Genomic DNA, 20,151 nt, shown 5'->3' with positions numbered 1-20,151 from the left:
CCTTAAAATGCAAACATTTCATTAGATTATCCTATTTCATTATTAAAGATGAACTTTTTTTCACATTTTTATACCCTTGGGATCAAAATACACCTTACAGTTTCTGTCTACTATACGGCATTAGTGTCGTCATTCTGCAAGCCCTTCTATTGACACCTCTGAAAAAAATCAAGCATGAAACCCTCTTAGCCTTGATAATGTATGTGTTATACTCTTTGATAGTCTATTTTCATTAGTCTATTTTTTCCCATGCTGAAAAAAACCAAAAACTTAATACCTAAGTCTTTATTCAGCTTAAAAAAAAGTATCTCATGATTTATTTAAATTATTCCTTCTCTATATGTTCTTTGCTCCTTCTGAAATTATTCTCATTCTTTTCCCTCTGTTCTATACTTCTTTTATATTTTCTTTTTTTTAATCATTACTCTTTTTTCTTTTATATTTTCTTAAGTCAACATTCATGTCTTTATCTTTTTCCCCTGAGTTTTGGGAAAATTTTTGAGTATGCCTCTCAATTGACTGATTCCATTTTCTGCAATAGACAACCTATAAATACATGATTATGTCATCATAGATTTTAATTTATCCATTGTGTATTTTTCTCCATACAGTCCTTCCCAATCACTACCTCTTTCCTCTTTAAGACCACCCACCAGTATAATGTTGACAAATGTTATACTACAAAGAATTGTGTTAAAACATAATTTAGAAATATTCTGAACTTTCTTGCAACACCTCTGGTTCACAAGGCAATTTTTGTTCTGATTGCTGTGTTTGATGCTCCTCTTTTGAAATCTGGGATTCTTTCAGATGCCGGTTGGTTTTTCTTATGTGCTTGCACATCTGTGGTGATGAACAGCAATGTCAAAGCCATTGTGTCTGGCGTTAGTGGTATGTCTGTTAGGCTCAAAGTTTGAGTAGAACATGGTTCACCTCCTCCATATCCAACTTTAGGCAGCTTTCCCCCACTCTTCCTTGCTCCTCCTTCTGTAGGTGAATGTCCTCCCAGAGAATGGAACTGCCCAGTGCAGCTTTATTAAATAGAAAGCCAGTTCCTCTAATGGTCCTCTTCACCCTGTCTCTAACATCAGTTCCTCTTCCTCCTGATAACCAGTTTTCCCCTCTCACCTCCAACAAACCACTTCTCCAGAGTCCAGTCTACATATCTGACTTGAGTCATCATTGGTCTTGTTTTTTTAAAGAATTTGCTAGATGAATGCACAGCCATGCCCTAGACCCTCATCAGTCATTATTCCCATCGAGATAAAGTATACCCCAGAGGGATATTTTATATTTCCTAAAATGATGTGAGATAATTAAGATGCTATTAACTAGTCTTGAATCATTTTGAAGTCTTTTTAAATTGTTTACCTAATGAGATTAGGGACTCACACTAATATTATGGGAAAGTAATTTATTTCCTTCATCAAAATAAACAAGCAATTGCTCACATCCCAAAAGATGTTAAACACTATATTTATGGAGTTATATTCGGGAGTAGGACATGAAAAGATGAGAAAGGCTGCATGATTTATTGTTGATTTCATCAATGTGGAAATCTGTATTTATGCAAGTCAATGAGAACAAAAATAATAAAGCATCCTAATTACTATATGCACACAGGTCAAGGATAAGTTTTTGCAGCTATTTTCACACATGCTGTATGTGCTACATATTGGCAAAGCACAAACTCTTTGATCTATATTATATATTGCATAGATATTATATATTGATCTACATAAATCTATAATATATATCTATACTATATAATCTATATTATATATAGATCAATGCAATATATATACATACATACACATAATCTAAAATGCATTATATTTAAATTGAATTGAATCTGCATGTCTATTCTTCAGTTCCTTTCCTTGGATTTATGGCTTTCTCAAAATAAATTCACCCAAAAAGTTAATATCCAATTTCTGTTTATTTGCAATCTACTTCCTTTAGAACCATGGTAGTTTTGCTGATTTACTGGAGAAAGAGATGAGGAAATGTTTCATCCAAATATATTTTCTTTATTTAATTTTAATAACATATTTTAATATGCAACTGGTGTTAGAAATAAAATGATAGGAGGAAAAATATGTATTTTCCCAGAGGGTTAACAATTGGATATGAAATACAGTTCTTTAATGCTTCAGCTCATATTAATGAAAGCACCTACATACTGTTACTTGACATCTGTGGTTACCAAGTTTCTCTGTTCTTGCAGGTATCCACTTCATTCAAAAATATCTTTTCCCTAATATTTACTGAGCTCTATGCATCAAGTTAACTCTGTGAATCCTCAAAACATTCCCATAAACTACCTTTCATTTCTATGTACCCATTTCACAGATGAAAAGTCTGAGACTCAAGAAATTTGCCCATCACCTTGTAATAAGTAACATGTAGAAGCAGGACCAAAGACATGGCTCTCTGGTGCCAGGGCTTGTGCTTTGCCAGTACATTAGGCTGAAATTCCTGGAATGAGGCTTCGTTTGGTGACCATGTTTGGGAATTCCCCAATTTCCTACAAGAGAAATTCAGGGCATCTTGTTAAAAAAAAAAATGAGAATTTCCAGATGGCAACAGCAAAGCATTCAACCAAGCACAGGGCCTTCCTGAGCCTGTGTGACTACGTGCCTGGAAACCAGCTCTGGCAAAGAGCTTTGACCTTGCAAATAACAATGTTCTAAGAGTTGTCTGTCTTTGTCAGTAGGCACTGGTGACTCTGCTGTTGTGAGATCCATTGGCCTGACTTGGAGGTAGTCTTGTGGAGGAGGGAAAGTTGGGGTAGTGATGGGAGGAGCCATTTCCCTGGGCATCTTATTCACAGGGTCTTAAATATAGACTTTTGATGTTTTCTTCAGATGTGGGTCTGTCTACAGTCTTGTAAAGGAAGGCAGGGGTGATAGAAGAAGACATGAAATTAGGGTCTGATTATTGGACCACATTGTTTGTAGTGACCTTTGACTTAGTATTAAAAGGAAGTAAATCATGTGATTTTATCATAGGACCTTGTCAATGGGGTGGAGCATGTATACAGAATTAATTCTGTAATTTATTGGTGATAATACATCACTATCATTCCAAGCATAAATGCAATAATACTGCGATTTACATAAAAGTGGCATAGGAGGGAAAAAGAGAAAGAAGGCCATCTACTCTCTTTTTTTCAAGATTGTGTGAAGAACAAAGCTCATGATTTATTAGCCTTCAAGAGCAATTCCCGTGACTAAGCTATCCACAGTCTCATTTCTCCCGCCAAAATGACCCACAGACTATCGTACGACTCCCTCCTTTCTCTCATTCCAAGCACTTGTCTTGACTTCTACACGTAATTCCCTCTCTAAATGTCAGTGCTGTACCTCACACCTCCCTGTGGAGGTAAAACTAGGCAGGATTAGATCTATGTTAAATTAAAATCAGTTCCACTTTCACAATGAGCCAGCTTTGAGTTTCCTACACTATTTTTTATTGAGAAAGTACCTTTATCTGATGGCATTTCCTAGAAAAACATAAGAAGCGAACTACAAATCAAGCATCTCAGAGGTCAAGAAAGGACAAGGCCATGAAGAAATGACAAAACAGGATTTTTTTTTTTCAAATAGGCTGTAATTTAGATTCATTCATTTAACAAAGGAATGCTTTTAATCCCCAAATGTAGTACAATGTGTAATAATTGATTAATTTTTAATTGAATTACATTTTATGTTAATTTTATTTAATTTTAATATATTTTAAAACCACATGGTTCAAAACAGCAAAAAGAATTAAAAGATAAACAATGAAAAAAAAATCTCCCTCTCATCCTAAATCCCATCTGCCCAATTTCCTTTAACAGAAAATCAACAGTCTTAGTTTCTTACATCCTGCCGGATTTTCTTTATGTATATTCCAGCATAAATCTGTATTCACAAAAATTACCTTACACAAAAGGTAGCATAGTTTACACATTGTTCTGCACCTTGCTTTTCTCACGCAATAAAAATCAATTGTTTTTGATTAATAAGAAACCACAACGTTTGGGGGGACATTTTTTACAGTAAAATATTATTACTTGGGATTTTTGGATAATCATAGTATTACTGCACAGACGCTTGGAATGACAACGATGTATTATTTATAAATTACAGAATTAATTCTGTATACATGCTCCACCCCATTGACAAGGTCCTACGATAAAATCACATGATTTACTTCCTTTTAATACTAAGTCAAAGGTCACTACAAACAATGTGGTCCAATAATCAGACCCTAATTTCATGTCTTCTTCTATCACCCCTGCCTTCCTTTACAAGACTGTAGACAGACCCACATCTGAGGAAAACATCAAAAGTCTATATTTAAGACCCTGTGAATAAGATGCCCAGGGAAATGGCTCCTCCCATCACTACCCCAACTTTCCCTCCTCCACAAGACTACCTCCAAGTCAGGCCAATGGATCTCACAACAGCAGAGTCACCAGTGCCTACTGACAAAGACAGACAACTCTTAGAACATTGTTATTTGCAAGGTCAAAGCTCTTTGCCAGAGCTGGTTTCCAGGCACGTAGTCACACAGGCTCAGGAAGGCCCTGTGCTTGGTTGAATGCTCTGCTGTCACCATCTGGAAATTCTCAATTTTTTTAACAAGATGCCCTGAATTTTTATTTTGCACTGTCCTCTGCCTCTTCTCAGAATGCATTCTAAGAGGAAGGATGCAATAAACGGGAAAGAATGTCTCCAAAAATAAGGAAAAACACACTCCTCAAAGCTTGCCTGATTTAAGTATTTTCCCCATGAGAGAGTCTCCCTGGAGTTTCTTGTAAATCCCTACAGAAGGTTAATTGCTAATCCATAGGAACCACTATTATTTTCAGAAAAGGCTACTTGTTGCAAAAAGGGGCAGGTAATTGGTTTTTATGTTCCGCTTCACTCTTACTTTTTTTCCTTTTCTGTTAATGATGAATGGCTTGTCAAACAGCAAAAATATTTTTATTTTAACTGAGTCATCAAAAGTCCTTATTTCCAAGAGAAAAGATTAACGATTAAATTTCTCTCTGCTTCTAGGAGTAATAATTAGTCTACAAAATACTAAGTCTTTTTTGAGTGGACTTAATGTTACAGCTGAGTAGGCAGGTGACTTTTTTCAGACGATTAATCTATGTGATACACACCAGTGGATCTCCCATGGACCTCAGGTCCCAGGCAGAACTCTGCAGGTACTGCAACTGCTTCCCCTGTCCTGTGTGTACCAACCATTGCCTGCAGACAGAATCAGTAATAGACCTCTCAAAGTCACATACGAAAGGTTTTCAAATGTTTGTAGATGCTCTTAGAATTAGTGTCACAAATCTATATCAAAGCATTGTCAAATTCATAGTAGCTTTTTAAATGTGTTGTCCCAGGGGAGGGCATATAGCTCAGTGATAGAGTGTGTTCCTAGCATGCATGAGGTCCTAGATTCAAAACCAGTACCTCCATTAAAAAAAAAAAAAGATAAACCTAATGACCTCTTCCCCCTCACCAAAAAAAAAAAAGCTTGAAAAAAAATGTATTGTCCCAACCAACAGACACAAAAATTTGACTGCCTTCATGAGAGATTAATCCAACAGTATTTTGAGTTTATGTTAAAGGGATGCTTTCCCATGGAAAGGATGGGGACCAGCCGAGCCACATCTTCAAATCTAAATGGCTCACAATGACATTGAAGGCGTTCCCGCATCAGTCATCTAATGAGACAGTTGAGGTGAAGAATACAGGTTTAGAAGTCAGATGGACTGTGTTCCAAGCGCCACACTTAGCTGGGTGGCCTTGGACAAGTTAGTTAACTTTTTGAAGCTTTCTCCTCACCTGTAAATTATGGAGAATAATAGTACCTACTTTGTTATCTCAGTGGACATCACCCCAGGACACCTTTATCTCAAAGGAAGGGGATCACAGTGGTGGAGGGAGCCCAACCCCATCTAGGGGAAGGAAGTAACAGAACAGAACAAGGTGGGGCCAGAACAGTGGTTAGTGATGCACCCTGCGTGGGCTTGTCAAAGTCTGACCACAGTGTCTGCATATTGTAAATCTGCAATAAATATTAGTTATAGTTACAAAGGTTAAGTCACTTGCCTGCCTGTCTCTAACTGATCAAGCTGTCCTAACCTGTGTGATGATTAAAAGCTTTTAGCGCAGTGTTTCTCAATCTTTTTGTTCATCACCTTTTTTGGGAGTTTTTTTGGTTTTGAGATGAAAATTTTATTTTTTTTTCATCTTTTGTTTTAAATTGCAGTACAGTCAGTTACAATGTATCAATTTCTGGTGTACAGCACAATGTCCCAGTCATACACATACATACATATATTCATTTTCATATTCTTCTTCATTAAAGGTTATTACAAGATATTGAATATAGTTCCCTGTGCTATACAGAAGAAACTTGGTTTTTTAATTTATTTTTATATATAGTGGCTAACATTTGCAAATCTCAAATTCCCAAATTTATCCCTTCCCACCCACATCCCCCAGTAACCATAAGATTGTTTACTATGTCTGGGAGTCTGTTTCTGTTTTGCAGATGGGTTCATTAGTCTCCTTTTTCTTCTTTTTTTAAGGTTCCACATATGAATGATATCATATGGTATTTTTCTTTCTCTTTCTGGCTTACTTCACTTAGAATGATGATCTCTAGGTCTATCCATGTTGCTCAAAATGGCATTATTTTATTCTTTTTTATGGCTGAGTAGTATATAAATCTTAGCAATGTTCTCCTAGCACAGTCTACCCAAGCAATAGAAATAAAAGCAAAAATTAACAAATGGGATGTAATTAAACTTACAAGCTTTTGCACAGCAAAGGAAACCATAAGCAAAACAAAATGACAACCTGTGGAATGGGAGAAAAGATTTGCAAATGATGTAACTGACAAAGGTTTAATTTCCAGAATATATAAGCAGCTCATACAACTTAATAACAAAAAAAAACAAACAACTCAGTCCCAAAATGGCAAAAGACCTAAACAAGCAATTCTCCAATGAAGACATACAAATGCCCAATAGGCACATGAAAAAATGCTCAATATCACTAATTATTAGAGAAATGCAAATGAAAACTACAATGAAGTATCACCTCACACCAGTCAGAATGGCCATCATTCAAAAGTCCATGAATGATAAATGCTGGAGAGGGTGTGGAGAAAAGGGAACCCTCCTACACTGCTGGTGGGAATGTACTTTGGTGCAGCCATTATGGAAAACAGTTTGGAGAGTCCTCAAAAAAACAAAAATAGAATTACCATATGATCCAGCAATCCCACTCCTGGCCATATAACCAGAGAAAACTCTAATTCAAAAAGACACATGCACCCCAGTGTTCATAGCAGCACTATTTACAATAGCCAAGACATGGAAACAACCTAAATGTCCATCGACAGATGACTGGATAAAGAAGATGTGGTATATTTATACAATGGAATACTACTCAGCCATAAAAAGGAATAAAATAATGCCATTTGCAGCATCACCTTTTTTTTTAAAATTAAAGTATTGTTGATTTACAATGTTGGGTTAGTTTCTGGTGTACAGCATAGTGATTCAGTTATACATATATGTATTCTTTATCATTATAGGTTATTACAAGATACTCAATATAGTTCCCTGTGCTATACAATAGGACCTTGTTGTGGTTTTTTTGTTTGTTTTTTTATATGCTTTTATTTTATTTTATTTATTTTTTTAAACATTTTTTCTTGAGTTACAGTCATTTTACAGTGTTGTGTCAAAGACCTTGTTGTGTATCTATTTTATACATAGTAGTTAGTATCTGCAAATCCCAGACTCCTAAGTTATCCCTCCCATCCTTTTCCCCCCTCGTTTATTACCTTTTAAGACATTATTTGTCCTAATTGTTTTCCCCGTGACATTTTAACACCATAGATATATTATAATTCTATTTATGATGATTAATGTCATGTGCCAGCTTGGCTAGGCATAGACAGGGTGCTGGGACTGCAAACCCCAGCCCTGACTTATAAACTGAGGTGGGGTGCGGGTTGTAGGCTCCTGGTGGGAGGTGCTTGTGACTCATGGCCTCTTGGGGCCTCTTCTCAGTCCTGCCATTCCAGGCAGTGGGCTAGACATCTTTCCTGAGAGCAGGTCCCAGAATTTCAGGCCCCACCTAGAAACCTCGTTGTTTGGTCCTCATTCCTCATACCCCCAGTCTTCCTTCAACTTCTTAAGCAATGCCCTCTTCATTCCTCTTCTCACAATCATCTTTAAGGTGTTTTAAAACCAGAGCCCAAATAATTAGCAACTGCAAACTACTTTCCCCTTATTGGAGGGCAGAGAGGATCCAGGTGGCAGACACTCCTGAGAAGGGGAAATGTTTGGTTTCCATCCTTGAAGGACAGGCGCCTCAGATCCTAGAATGGTTTGGATCCCCTTAAAGCAATTGTCATTAAGTTTCTGATTTAAATTGAATGACTGTTCATATCCTGCTATATTCTTCATCTTAATTAATCTCTACAACCACCCCCTGAGGTCAGTCCTATTATCAGCCCCATTTTAAGGATGAGGCAACTCAGGCACAGAGAGGTTAAATAACTTGCAGAGGTCACACAGATAGTAGATAGCTGAGCTGGGTTTCAAGTCCAGGTCTTTCTGACTAACAGCATGAACCCTGAACCCATACAAGCAAACTCTAAGAGGTCCAATGGGGATCTGTTCCTAGGAGAGGCATTAAGTCTAAGAGGCATTCTCTCTTTATCTTTTCTCCAGCCTCTGGATTCAGTAGGCATTCCCCATATACATGTGAAAGACTGAGGTTCTAAGAGAAATTATAGCGGCCTACCTACAGCAGTCAAGCTCAGGTTAACTGAGGTGTGCTAGGTTCCACCTTGGGTCAGGAGGAAAATGATGCTAATTTCATTCCCCAAAGACTAAAGGGCTGCTGCCTGACCTGTGACCTTGTGGGCAAAACTGAAACAAAATGACCTGGAGGAGAGCTGGCTCTGGTCATCAGAACAACCTAAAAACCAAGGAAGGGTCTGGAGAATTATTGTGACAGTGATATAGAAAAAAAAAAGAATCCTTTACTCTAAGTGGAAAACTTTTGCCCATAGACGAAACTGTAATATCTGGACACATCTGTTAGAATTTACAAAAGTCTTCTTCCCCAGATACCTAGTTTTGACATAATTGCCTAGCAAATACATATTAAATGTAGAATTCAGGTAATCTAGGTAATATTATGCAGTGCTAGTAAAGTGTTTATTTGGTACCTGGGACGTTTTTTCTTATGTTTTAATTATAAAACCAATATAAGTTCATGATAAGAAAGTCAAACAGAACAGAAGGGAATAAACTGAAATGTAAAGGTCTTACCTTACACCAACCATCCATTTCAACTCCCAGAAGCAATTACTTTTGTTAACAGCCCTTCTATGCAGTCATAAGAAAATACTGTTCACTGATGTTTTAGACAAATGGAACCATCTTGTACATTACTGTTTTGCAACTGTTTTTTTCAGGATATAACAGCATAGGTTGGTTATCTTGTCATATACAGCTTATAAGAGTTGTGTGATAGCCCACTTTTCAGGGATGCAGGAAGGAGTTTTTCACTAGTCTCTTAGTATAGGACATTCAGGATAAATACTTGAGAAATAACAATAGTTCACAAAATGATATGATGAATAAACATCTTCCCCATCAGAATACAAGGTCCCCATCAGAATACAAGTCCTATGCTGGCCAAGATTTTACCTGTTTCTTTCACTGATGAACCCCCAGCACTTAGTACAATGCCTGACACGTAGTGGGTGCCCAGTAAACATTTGTGGGATAAATACATCTTCATATGCATATGGATCTATACAGATATTTTCAATTTCTATGTATTGACCAAGCACCCTCCAAAATTATTGCTTCATTATACACCCCCATCTATGTTTTGTTTTTATTTTGTTTTGTTGTGTTTTGTTTTCATGAGCTGGGGACTTCATCTTTACAGATCAGTGTAGTAGAAATAGTAAGTGTATTGGTTTCCCATTCCTACCATAGCAAATGACCACAAACTTAGTGGCTTAAAACAACATAAATTCATTATCTTCCAGTTCTGGGGTTCAGAAGTCCAAAATGTGTTTGCAGAGATGTGTTCCTTCAGGAGGCTTTAGGGGAGAAATCATTTCCTTGCCTTTTTCCAGCTTCTAAGAGCTGTATTCCTTGGTTTGTGGCCCTTGTGACAACATTCCAACCTCTGCTCCCATTGTCATGTCTTCTCTGATTCTGAACCTCCTGTCTCTCCCTCCTTACCATACATGGACTCTGGTAATTACATTGGACCCACCTGGATAATCCAAGATAGCCTTCCCATCTTGAAATCTCTAACTTAATCACATCTGCAAAGTCCCATTTGGCACATAAGGTGACATATTCACAGGTTCCAGGGATTAGGACATGGACATCTTTAGGGAGCCATTACTCTGCATATCACAGCTTGGAAATCAGATTTGAATTTCAGCATCATCACTTCAACATGCATATCCTAAATTTGTGTTGAGTCCCTACTTACCATGTCCTGAACTAAATCTAAGAAATATACTAACAAGTTTGGTGGTCTTAACCAAGTTACATAACTTCCCTGAGTCTCCATTTTCTCACTTGCAAAAGTGAAATGCATTTCTCTCTCATAAGAACTGCTGTATATAGAGTGTCTGCAAACATCCTTTTCCATTTCACCAGCATTTAGGAATCATTATATGCTGTTTCAATCTTGACAAAATGTATGTGAAGTGCTGGATTAAGCAGTAAGAGATAGAGAAACAGATGCTCTTGTAAACTGCTGGTGTGAACGTAAACTGGTACAGGCTTTCTAGAGGGCCATGTGGCAATACGAATGTAATGAAAAGCCTTATAAATATTTGTCCTCTTTATCCCAGTAAGCATCCATTTCTGAAGTGTAACTTAGGATGGTTGAGTTTATGTACAAAGATGGTCAGTGAAATACTATTTATGATACGACAGGAAAGAGCAGAAACAGACAAAATGTCCACTAATAAGGGGTTAGTTAAATAAATATGGTACATCCTCGTTGCGGAAATTCATCAGCCATGTAAAAGGATTTTGTAAAAGAATATTAAATACCATATTCAGAGGTTTGTCAAATGATAGTGACAAACTCGAGATTTCAATCAGGGTTACTTATTATTTCATATTAGTAAGAGAATTCTGTGTGGTGAAAGAGTTTGTTTTTTTTAAAGACAAAAAGTATGTATTTCATGAAGTTACAGTGATCATTTTTGGGTAATGGAATAAGAAGTGATTCTTATTTTTGCTTATTAATACAGTATTTTTTATTTTCTAACAGTGAAGGTTGGGGGAGAAGGGATGTCGAGACAGAATAATTCCTCTAGTTAAACAGGCGTTTCTAGGTATAGCACAAATACTACCGAAGGTGTCCCTCTAGTGGAAGACGCGGCTGCCGTGGGGACACCTGGTTGAGACTTTTAAAATGGCTAATTGTATTCAAGACCTTTACAGCGAAACAAGAACCTGAAATTAATAAACTATACTGCTTATTCAAAAAAATTTTAAAGGGGAAGAGCATCTGCTAAAGTAAGAAGCAAATCTCATTCTGGGAAGCAAGTACTACCAACTCTAGGTGAACTCCTTAGATTGACAGTTAACTTTTTCAGTTGTCAAGGTCGAGGAACTAAGCTCCTTGGGTTTAATTCTCCTCTCTTGCTTTGTGGTAGCTTGTGTTCTAGGCCGCCTGACTCTTAAAAAATGCCGGATAAGGTGGAATAACTGAAGACTCGGTGGTGGAGCCTGAAGCCTGGAGAGCGCTAGCCACTCCCAGCGACTTTACGAATCGGCTCCACTCGGCTCCTCTTTGGCTGAGTTCGGCCAGCGTCGTCCTCTAGGGCTCGGCTCCTTTTCGGCTACATTCGGCAAGCTCTCGTCCTCGCGGGCTCGGCTCTCTTTGTCTACGTTCGGCCCACGCTCGTCTCAGACTCGGCTCTCCTCGGCTGCGTTCGGCCCACGCTCGTCTCAGACTCGGCTCTCTTCGGCTCCGTTCGGCCGCCGCCCCGGAAGGGCGCCCATGGAGCCGGGCGTGCCGGCTCCACCGACAGCTATGGCGCCGCTGTTGGAATACGAGCGGCAGTTGGTGCTGGAACTGCTGGATGCGGACGGGCTGGTAGTGTGCGCCCGCGGGCTCGGCGCGGACCGGCTCCTCTACCACTTCCTACAGCTGCACTGCCACCCGGCATGCCTGGTGCTGGTGCTCAACACGCAGCCGGCCGAGGAGGTGCGGCCGCCGGCGCGGGGCTGAGGGGACTCCGGGAGCTCTTGGGACTCCGGAGCGGACGCCGGCCGGGGCACGGAGGCGACGCCTCTGAGAGCGATGCAGGCGGGACGCGGGCGGGAGGGCGATGAATAGCGGTCCCCGGGACAGCTGCAGGCCCATGACACGGGTCGAGGACGCTGAGAAGGTGGGAGGGGTCCCGAGGAGAATGCAGGACCCTGACAGGGTGCGAGGACACTGAGAGGGTGGAGGGGTCCTGAGGAAGATGCGCGGCCCTGACACGGGTGGGAGGACACTGCGGGGGTTGGAGGGTCTCTGAGAGGAGAAGGGGAGTCATTTGAGAAAGATAGAGGTGGGGAGAGGGATGGGAGGTCTCTGAAGAGGATGGGGAGGTGTCTGGAGGAGAATAAGGACGGGAGTTATGAGGCAGTCCCAAAGTTGGGTATCAAGGGCCTTGCTGAGCCAGGGGAGTGAGGTCCCTAAAAAAGGAACAGTGATGGAGATGGAAGAATCTCTGAGGGGAATGAGGAGACGTGAAAGGAGACGCCGAGGCTGGGGACGACCCTGTAGGGAAGAAGAGGGACCGGAGGTTCACCCAGGCTGTGGGAAGAGGGACGTAGGATCAGAACAGAAGAGAGCTGGAAGCTGAGGATATTGGGGAAGGGTACCTGGGTTAGGCGGAATGGAGGACACAGGAAGGTGGAAGGAAGATGTACCTGTGCTGTGGGGTAATGAGAGGTGACAGCCTGGTGTGACAAGTCTGATGAGCAGGTGGCCAGAAGGAAAATGCCAATTGAGAAGAGTGACCACAGACTTCTTGAGGGCGGGGACCAGTCATTCATGTAGCTATCCCCAGTGCTTGATTAGGGCTTAGCGCGATCCAGAGGCCGCAGTAGAGACGGTATTGAACTGGAAGTGTAAAGGACCAAGAGCCCCAGTGACACGATGAAATCCCCTCTAGGGTGCATCAGGACAGAACTAATAGTCTACAACACCACCTGGGAAAAGAATTCCCTTGTTATCTTCTCACATGGTACACTTGCCTGCAAAACTGGCTTTGGCGGGCAGTGTTCTAGGTGGCAGAAGTCTTTTAATCCAAGACTTTAAGTCTTTTGTTGTTGTTGTTGAACTGCTAATAACATCTCAAGTGCAGTGAGTCCTTAGTGCAAACCGCAAAACAGAAACAAAACACTAGTTAAATGTAGGTTGTTTGGTTGATCAACATAAAAGTGCTAATTCTGTTTGTATGTTCATTACTAGGCTTATGGTCTCTGAAAAAGGGAGCGTGTCATTCTGAATACAAATACTTACAACTTAATAAAAACTGCCCTGTATTAAACAGTCTACTAATCAAGTCTGATTTGATTTAGGAGTATTTTATCAATCAGCTGAAGATAGAAGGAATTGAACACCTCCCTCGCCGTGTAACAAATGAAATCACAAGTAACAATCGCTATGAGGTTTACACACAAGGCGGTGTGATATTTGCAACCAGTCGAATACTTGTGGTTGACTTCTTGACTGACAGAATACCCTCAGATTTAATTACTGGTAAGAATTTGAAACCTTATTGTTATTTGTATATACGTTTACACTTTCTTTTTTTTCTGCTCGTGTCTGTTCCTTCTGCAAAAACCTTCCTGTGAACAACACTGGATATTTTTGCTCAACATTGTGCTTCCAGGTATTAACACAGTACCAGACACATTTTGGATGCTCAGTGAATATTTGTGGCCTGAATCAGAAACTAAATATAAGATTGACAAGTCTTTGGTTTCAAAGCTCATATTCAGTAAATGCTTAGTAATTGACTGACATTTGCCTTTACAAACTAATCAGATTTGAAATGTTTATAAATATTCTTTGTATATTTCCTAAATGTATTTGGTTTTCCTCTTTAAAGAGTATTTTTTACCATGATTTGAAATTTTTTCAGTATAACTTACAATATTAGTTTCAAGTGTACAACATAGTAATTCAGTATTTTTATATATTATACTCCATACAAAGTTGTTATACATATTGACTATACCCCTGTGCTGTACAAATACGTCCTTAACTTCCTTATTTTATACCTAGTAGTTTTTGTACCTCTCAATGCCCTTAACCTATTTTGCCCCTCCCCTCACACCTCTCCCCACTGGCAACCACTAGTTTGTTCTCTGTATCTGTGAGTCTGTTTCTGTTTTGTTATTTTGTTTTATTTTTTAGACTCCACATATAGGTGGAAACATACAGTATTCGTCTTTCTCTGTCTGGCTTATTTCACATAGCATAATACCCTCCAGGCCCATCCATGTTGTGGCAGATGGCAAAATTTCATTCTTTTTTATGGCTGAGTAATATTCTATTGTATTTATATTCCACATCTTCTTTATCCTTTCATCTATTCATGGACACTTAGATTACTTTCATACCTTGGTCATAAATAATGCTGCTATGAACATTGGGGTACATGCATCTTGGAATTAGTGTTTTTGCTTTCTTCAAATAAATAGCCAGGAGTAGAATTGCTGGATCATATGGTAGTTCTGTTTTTAATTTATTGGGGAACCTCCATACTGTTTTCCATGGTGGCTGTACCAATTTACATTCCCACCAAGAGTACACGAGGGTTCCCTTTTCTCCACACCCTTGAAAATATTTGTTATCTCTTGTCTTTTTCACAATAAACATTCTGAGAAGAGTGAGGTAATACCTCATTGTTTGTGTCTGTTGACCATCTGTATGTCTTCTTTAGAAAAATGCATATTCAAGTCCTCCACCCATGTTTTAATCAGATTTTTCGGTTTTTTGATGTTGAGTTGTATGAGATTTTTTTGTATATTTTGGATACTAACCCCTTATCAGATATATTGTTTGCAAATATCTTCTTTCATAGTTGGTTGCTTTTTCGTTTTGTTGGTTGGTTTGCTTTGCTGTACAAAAGCTTTTTAGTTTGATGTAGTTCCATTTGATTGTTTTTCCTTTTGTTTCCCTTGCCTTAAAGAGACATCAAAAAAATTATTGCTAAGATTGATGTCAAAGAGTATACTGCCTTTGTTTTCTCCTAGGAGTTTTATGGTTTCAGGTCTTACACTTACGTCTTTAATCCATTTGAGTTTATTTTTGTATGTGATGTGAGAAAAATGTTCTAATTTCATTTTTTTACATATAGCTGTCCAGATTTCCTAAAACCACTTATTGAAAAGACTGTCTTTTCCCCATTGTATATTCTTGACTACTTTGTCATAGATTAATTGACCATATGTGTATGGGTTTGTTTCTGTGCTTTCTACTCTCTTCCGTTGATCTGTGTGTCTGGTTTGGGGCCAGTACCATACTGTTTTGCTTACTGTAGCTTAATAGTATAGCCTCAAGTCAGGGAGCATGACACCTCCAGCGTTGTTCTTTTTTCTCAAGATTGCTTTGGCTATTTGGAGCCCTTTGTGGTTCCAGTCAAATTTTAGGATTATTTGTTCTAGCTTTATGAAAATGTCATAGATATTTTGATGGGGAGTACATTAAGTCTGTAGATTGCTTTGGGTAGTATGGACATTTTAACAGTCGTAATTCTTCCAATCCATGAACACAGGATATCTTTCCATTTATTTGTATTGTCTTTAATTTCTCTCATCAATGTCTTATAGTTTTCAGAGTACAAGTCCTTCACCTCCTTGGTTAAATTTATTTCTAGATATTTTATTCTTTTTGATTTAATTTTAAATGGGATTGTTTTCTTGATTTCTCTAACAGCTCATTGTTAGTGTATAGGAATAAAATAGATTTCTGTGTATTAATCTTGTATTCTACAACTTTGCTGAATTTACATATTCTAATAGTTTTTTGGGTAGAGTCTTCAAGATTTTCTATATGTAGTATAATGTCATTGCAAATAGTGAGTTTTACTTCTTCACTTCCAAGTTGGAGGCCTTTATTTCTTTTTCTTGTTTGATTGCTGAGGCTAGGACTTTCAATACTGTGTTAAATAGACGTGGCAAGAGTGGACATCCTTGTTGTGTCCCTGATTTTAGAGGAAGCTTTTAGCTTTTCACTACTGAGTATGACATTAGCTGTCAGACTCACTTGACTTTGAAGGATCAGGGTCAGACCCACTTTGAAGAGTAATGACACTGCTTACAAGCAAGTTACTTAATTTTCACAAGCCTCAGTTTTCTCATTGCTTAAATTGAGAAATTAGTTCCTTATAAAGTTATCATAAGGACTAAGTGAGGTAAAATAAATAAATTGCTTAGTATAGTGCCTGCTACATAGTGAATAATAAATAATAACAAAAAATTGGCTTATTACCAGAAATCTTGATACATTGCTGCTTTGTTAAAATTTAGTTTTATGTTTCCTTACTTTTTAAGTTGATAAAGTTAAAAAAAAGTATTGAAATGACCACTAGATGTCAGGATTACTCTCTGACTCAGTAACAGTTTAACCTAATTAGGCAGACAGCAGTCTGAATCAGAGAAATGTCCCAAATATAGTTTATAGGTAGTTCCTAATTAAAAGTACAAAATTCTGTTCCCACTTCAATCAAGGCCCAGCCAGTAATGAAGCTGGAGCTGTTACTGCTGTTTTGCTGAATGGAACACAAATGAATGCCAGAAATGAACTCCTTCAAATGCTCCACCCCTGGGATCATCCTCCCAGCTCCCCCGGAGCCCTTGCAGGAGTTGTCACCACAGCTGTTATAGACCAAAGAGCAGGCCCAGAAGCATGTCACCTGCTGGAAAGTAATCAGTGTGCATAGCCCTAGCTTATTCCCCATCACTGCCCGCTATCACCCCCACAGTCCACCCAAGGCATCCCTGCCAACCACAGCTCCTAAAGAGTGGGAGAACTGGTAAATATCTGCCCAGGTTGTACTTTCAAAAGAATGGGGCAGGAGGATTCTTTCATTTCTAAAACAGATCTTAGCATCTCCAGATAAAGCTCAGAACACACATTTTTTGTGGGAAACTGAAAAAAAAAAAAGTTACATGTTAGATTTGTGCACCCAGTGCTGTACTGCAGCATTATATTCATTCAACAAACGTTTAATTCACTAATGATCCCTTACTTGACAAGAATGAAGTAGGTGCTGAAGACAGAAAGATGACGAGAAATTAGGATGCTCTCCTGAGTTACCACCCTCACAAGGTATCATCTGTGTGACTGTGGGCAAGTTTAGCCAGAAACCTAACCTGCTTGTATGTTTTTAAAGGAGGGTGGTGGTCCTCGATGATGTCACTTAGTAGGAAGAACATGGCTTTGATCTCAGACAGTCGTGATTTGGAACCTTTGGTCTCCCATTTACTCGGGGGGTGACCTTGGTCAAGTCTGGGACCCTTTCTTGGCCTCATAATAATACCTACCCCATAGAGTTGTTGTGGGGATTAAATGAAATACAAATCTGTAAAAGTACCTTAAGTATCGCAATGCCTAGGATAGAATATTTGTTGTCTTCTTCTCCCTTCTTCTGGATTCCAAAACAAGGACAACCTTTGTAGCACACCATTTTCTTAAATTGAGAGTCACCTTTTCTTAGAAGTCTGTTTTTATTGTTTCTAACTTAGAAGTCTGTTTTTATTATTTCAGTCCAGGCCAACAAGTGTGGCCCAGTAGAGTACTTGCCATGTACAGAATATTTTCTGAGTAGTAAATTAGTTACATATACATACACACATTGGGTTTACTGAAAATCTTTAGTCTACAAATTCCTAAATAGCACCATTAATTTTTACCATATTTGAAAACCAGTTTGCTTAGCTAGAATAAAGTTTAGCCCTATCCACCTTGAGCTAAAATTTAAACACCAAAATAGTGAAATCAGATTTGAGTCTGTTGAACTAATAGGAGTCATGAATTCCTGTCAGTGTCATTTTCTAGATCCTGGGAGTGATGAGAATGGGAGGGAAAACATGCAGGGGCATTTATAGCAAATATACATATAGTAACTGGCTTGGTTTAGATCTAAAAGGCTGAGAGTCATCATAGAATAATTTGAGTTTTTGAGTTGGAAGTGGCATCTATGCACTTTTTATCATCTCATGTTTCTCTCTAATTTACCACTAATCACACTGCACCTGAATGGCACATACATGAAATATGTGCATGTGAGAGATCAGCTGGTCCAGTACTCGCATTTTATAGATAAGGGAACATGTATAATTGTCCTTGTTTTTGTGATTCAGAGGTGTCATTATCCCCTCCACCCCCCAAAACAGGTGTTTTAAGCATATTTATTAAAAATTTTTATTTCAAATGGACTAATTTACCTCCCAATTGAATATACTCTGATTCTGAAAGTTGAGTTCTTCTAGTAGGTGCTGCAGATGTTGCCTAAACTTGTGAAAGGCAGCTATTTTGCGTCGTTCACATCTGATTCATATATGAAAGAGTGAGCAACCCATTTCGCTTTCAGAAATGCTTCCTCCACGAGGCCAGATACGCCCCACCCCGGGGCCTTTGCTGTAGGCATTCTCTCAGGTCCGAACTCTCTGGGCCCACATGGTCACAAGGCTCACCCCCATCTCCATCCAGCATTCACTCACATTAGACCTCAGTGAGGCCACCCTATCTAAAACTGCAAACCTTAAAAGATACAGCAAACTAGTGAATATAACAAAAAAGAAGCAGACTCATAGATATCAAGAACAAATTAGTGGTTACCAGTAGGGAGAAGGGAGTGGGGAGGTGCAGTGTAGAGATGGGGGATTAAGAGGTATAAAATAAGCTACCAGGATATATTGTACAACACGGGGAATGTAGCCAATATTATGTAATAGCTATAAATGGAGTATAGCCTTTAAAAATTGTGACTCACATATTGTACACCTGTGACTTACATAATATTGTATGGCAACTATACTCCAATTTTTTTTAAAAGATTAAATAAGTAATAAAATGGTAAACCACCACGCCTCACACATACTCCCTCTCCTCCTCATTCATTTTCTCTCCTTAGCACTTATCACCTGATAACCTACTAAATATTTTACCTATTTGTGTTGTTTATTGCAAATGCCATGGGAGAGATTTATGTGTTTTATTCACGGCTGTATCCCCAGCCTAGAACAGAGCTTGCCCACGCTCAAGTAGACATTCAGGAAGAATGTGACAAGTAAACAAATGAAAGTGAGCGTGAAAACGGCACGTCTGATCTCTGCTATAAGTTGTGGTTTCCCCCCCAGGCATCTTGGTGTATAGAGCTCACAGAATAATCGATTCTTGTCAAGAAGCATTCATCTTGCGCCTCTTTCGACAGAAAAACAAACGTGGTTTCATTAAAGCTTTCACAGACAATGCCATTGCCTTTGACACTGGCTTTTGTCACGTGGAAAGAGTGATGAGAAATCTTTTCGTGAAGAAGCTGTATCTGTGGCCAAGGTAAAAAACATTTTGACAGATTTCTGTGGGAGAATCTACCGTAATTTTGCTCTTTAATGTAAAATTTGCTGTCATTGCACTTGATGCGTGCCAGTCAGGTTCATGACAAGTGCATCCAGGTATAAATATGTGGTCACCACATTTGTGATTCTTTTAAAAGGAGAGAGATTCGATTGTTATTTTTCTGGTAGCCCAGGGCAGCCACTTTGTTGTACGTGTCATGAAACCCCAGGGATCTGGAGAGTCACATGTACAACTGCTTTAGGTGAACTACAGATTTATGGCTGAGACTCCGACTTCCACTGTGAAAATTACAAATCAGGGAAAGAAAGCACCAAGACTTTGAAGAATTTGTCTAAATTTCTAGGGAAAACATAAAGTTTCAATTTTCAAACATTTTGCAACCTGTGCTAATATGTATTTTGGTTCTAGTGTACGGCATTTGGGAGTAGTTTTTGTGGTCTTTTCCTGCTTTGATTATACCTTATGTCAGGGATCAACATACTTTTCCTGTAAAGGGCCA

General features: G+C 38.9%; 1 protein-coding gene across 1 annotated transcript in view; it reads left to right on the top strand.

Annotated features, from left to right (window-relative positions):
- Positions 1 to 12,047: 12,047 nt before the first annotated feature.
- The window catches only part of ERCC4 (ERCC excision repair 4, endonuclease catalytic subunit), a 29,401-nt gene continuing 21,297 nt past the window's right edge, over positions 12,048 to 20,151 (top strand). Inside the window, exons 1-3 of the mRNA XM_072942160.1 lie at positions 12,048 to 12,272; positions 13,640 to 13,820; positions 19,433 to 19,628. Coding sequence (XP_072798261.1) covers positions 12,066 to 12,272; positions 13,640 to 13,820; positions 19,433 to 19,628 — 584 coding nt within the window. The 5' untranslated portion in view covers positions 12,048 to 12,065. The remainder of the gene's footprint in view (positions 12,273 to 13,639; positions 13,821 to 19,432; positions 19,629 to 20,151) is intronic.

This window comes from Vicugna pacos, chromosome 18, assembly GCF_048564905.1.
Source record: "Vicugna pacos chromosome 18, VicPac4, whole genome shotgun sequence".
Classification (NCBI taxonomy): domain Eukaryota; kingdom Metazoa; phylum Chordata; class Mammalia; order Artiodactyla; family Camelidae; genus Vicugna; species Vicugna pacos.
The sequence above is the reverse complement of the archived record's forward strand: the minus strand, read 5'-3'. Positions and strand labels throughout refer to the sequence as shown.